Genomic DNA, 3,292 nt, shown 5'->3' with positions numbered 1-3,292 from the left:
AGTAGAAACTCTTGAGAAGATGCGTTTGAGATTATTTCAGTCATTTTCTCAGGTGTAACAACTGAGACGTAGGTGATTTAAGAAAAAGTCATCAGTAGCACTCATTTAATCTCATTGCTATCCAGGAAAACAAATAAAAAGTTGAATTTGATTCAACAGTTTTGATTGTTTTCTTATTCAGGACATGGTGCAATTTACATTTAAATTATTAATTTTTTTATGAAATTAAAACTTTAAATCATCAAAGATGCTTTACATCGAACAAAATGACAGTAAAGACATTTATAATGTTAGAAAAGATTTCTATTTTAAATAAATGCTGTTCTTTTTTAACTTTCTATTTATCTGTGAATCCTGTGAAAAACATTCGTCAGCACAAATGTTTTCAACATTGCTAATAATCAGAAATGTTTCTTGAGCAACGTTTCAATGATTTCTGAAGAATCACATGGCAGACTGGAGTAATGATACTTTGATCACAGCAATCAATTGCATTTTACAATATATTCACACAGAAAAAAATATATTTTAAAATATAATCATATTTCACAATTTTTTGTTCAAATAAATGCAGCCTTGGTGAGCAGAACAGTCTTATTTCGAAACAATAAAAGATTTGACCAACTCCAAACTTCTGGTAAGTAGAAACTCTTGAGAAGATGCGTTTGAGATTATTTCAGTCATTTTCTCAGGTGTAACAACTGAGACGTAGGTGATCTAAGAAAAAGTCATCAGTAGCACTCATTTAATCTCATTGCTATCCAGGAAAACAAATAAAAAGTTGACTTTTGATCATTTCTAATAATAAAGGCTGCAGTAATTCATCAAATGATGATGAAGTGATGAAGAGCAGCTGATGAATGGCTGTGTTGATCTGTGATTTATCTTAGTTTTGGTGTGTATAAATACTTCCGCTGTGTGAGAGACGAGAGCGAGAGAAACAGTCTCTCTGTGCTTCTCTTGGGATTGGGAACGTTCAGCATTATTACGCAGCATCTATGATGATGTGCCTATGTCATAAACGAGTGTGACGATTGTTTGAAAGCAGGTACATTGAACACTTCAAACACACACACACACACACACACACACACACACACAGACACACACACACAGTCACACAGTCACACACACACACACACACACACACACAGATCACATTTCCAATCAATGCACCTTATTTAAAACCCAACAAATCCATGACCTGCAATTGAACATCCCACAACCGATCTCTTAACACTTCATCAGCAGCGAGTGTTCATTAACAGCACACTGGAACAGCATTTTTACATGGCAGAAAACACCGATCTGCTCTCATACAGTATTATATGACATTAAACAGCCATCTCAGCTGCTCGTAATGCAAAAGTACAGTAAACGCTGCCCTCCGCTGCTACAGCACTGAACTACACCACTGCTATTACGCGCTGCTCTTTCCATGCACTACGATTTTGGGCTACTTGGATTTTCATAACATGACTAGTACAGAGAAAACAGACAAAATACATGTTTAAGCGTTTATTTCATTACCCTTTATCTATTTGTGCCTGTAGATTTCAATTACACTACATATCTTTAAAGGTTGTGAGTTTCTTTCTCCACTACAGCAGCACTTTATATACAGCAAACTTTACAGTTTTATTCCCATCTATATTCAGAAGACTTTTACAGAAGGCTTTGTTCAAACAATATTTGCCGGATTTTATACTTTTAAAAAAATGGTGAAAATGTAGTTTTTCTGGCTGTTGACATATGGCTAATTTAACAAAAAAAGTGCAGTAATCTCAGCTCACACCATTCCGAAGCCAAACAATAGTCTTGTGTTTAAGGCAATTTTTGCATCTCAAAATACGTCAGATTTGCCATCAATGACAATCATTCAAGAGAATCAGTGATGCTTCATGTCCCTGATATCAAACTTGAACAGAATGATATTTAAGTTGCTTCATCTCACATGATGTGCAATAAAATGCATGAGTGAAGTCAAACTGACATTTTTGTGCAATTAATCAAAGTACTTGCAAAAAATACTTGCAGAAGTAGCAATGGTTTCTTTTACAGTGTTTAGTGCTCATATGTGTGTTGTTTGCTTGTTGTCAAGTGAGATCTGTGTGTGTGTGTGTGTGTGTGTGTGTGTTTATGAGCTCCCAGAACTCGTCTGCTGGCATGAGTCATGCCTCTGGGCGGATGAGGGATGTATGGCATGCCATCTCAAGGGCACGCCAGCATGTGTCATTTACAGTCAGATGAACAGGACATTTACCTGGTTTGAAGTGCGGCAGAGAGTGAACACCTGGCCACGTCTCCTCTGACGGCGTCCCCAAAACCTGCACAAACACACAGAGAGAAAACACTCATTCCTTCACAGAGAAAACAGCTGAAGGGCAGAGCAAAGACAGAGTCTGATTGATCTCAAAGGAATATATTACTCTGCTGGACACACACTTCATTCACATTGGTTTATTACACAAAAGTGTGTGTGTGCGTAATAAACTCCTGCAGTAGTCTGAATAAGTCTGAAGTTTGTAAAGAGAAGGACTCAATTAAACACACACTGTAATTACAGCCGTCAGACTCAATGAGCCGAACCGCCGAGACGAGCCATGATTTCCTCAGAGAGCATATGTGTGTGTGTGGGTGTGTGTACCTGGTATTCCCTACATTATGAGGACCAAATGTCCCCACAAGGATAGTAATACCAGCAAATTTTCACCTTGTGGCAAAATTTTTACATTTTTTGGTCACCTTGAGGAAACAAGAATGTTATCCAGAATGAAGTTTTTTGAAAATGTTAAAATGCCTGTAGTTTTGTGTGAGAGGTAGATTTAGGGTTAGGGGACAGAAAATACAGTTTGGACAGTAGAAAAACCATTACGCCTATGGAGATTTCCCGTAAAACATGGAAAGCCAACAAGTGTGTCAGAGAAAAGCAGATCCACAAGCTGCTAGAGAAGCAGGCCCAGCTGAGAGAGCGTAGAGCCGCACTGGAAACATCCGGGGCTGGTGCTCACAAGTCTGGGGTAGGTATACAGCGCAATACTAACACTCCCACCACCTCTACTCCGTGTGTTTCTCTGCACAGGCCCGGTGCACCCAGGACGCGATCTTCCCAGGTATCCTTCCCTCCGGCACCGGGACACCACGGACCCTGGGTGCACCCGCAGTGGAAGACGTGAGCCAGGCCCCGGTCTTCGAGATCTCCACCCGGAACCGCTTCCCTCACCCCGCGAGACGGAACGCGACGCTGTGATCGTCGGAGACTCCATCGTCCGGCATGTCCGTGCTACGTTAG

General features: G+C 40.1%; 1 protein-coding gene across 1 annotated transcript in view; it reads right to left on the bottom strand.

Moving 5' to 3' along the window:
• Positions 1 to 2,171: 2,171 nt before the first annotated feature.
• The window catches only part of LOC107565305 (cyclin-dependent kinase 14-like), a 198,096-nt gene continuing 196,975 nt past the window's right edge, over positions 2,172 to 3,292 (bottom strand). The window contains exon 10 of the mRNA XM_016250526.1: positions 2,172 to 2,327. Coding sequence (XP_016106012.1) covers positions 2,172 to 2,327 — 156 coding nt within the window. The remainder of the gene's footprint in view (positions 2,328 to 3,292) is intronic.

This window comes from Sinocyclocheilus grahami, unplaced genomic scaffold (genome assembly GCF_001515645.1).
Source record: "Sinocyclocheilus grahami isolate Dianchi unplaced genomic scaffold, SAMN03320097.WGS_v1.1 scaffold992.1, whole genome shotgun sequence".
Classification (NCBI taxonomy): domain Eukaryota; kingdom Metazoa; phylum Chordata; class Actinopteri; order Cypriniformes; family Cyprinidae; genus Sinocyclocheilus; species Sinocyclocheilus grahami.
This window is presented reverse-complemented; position numbering and strand designations above follow the sequence as displayed.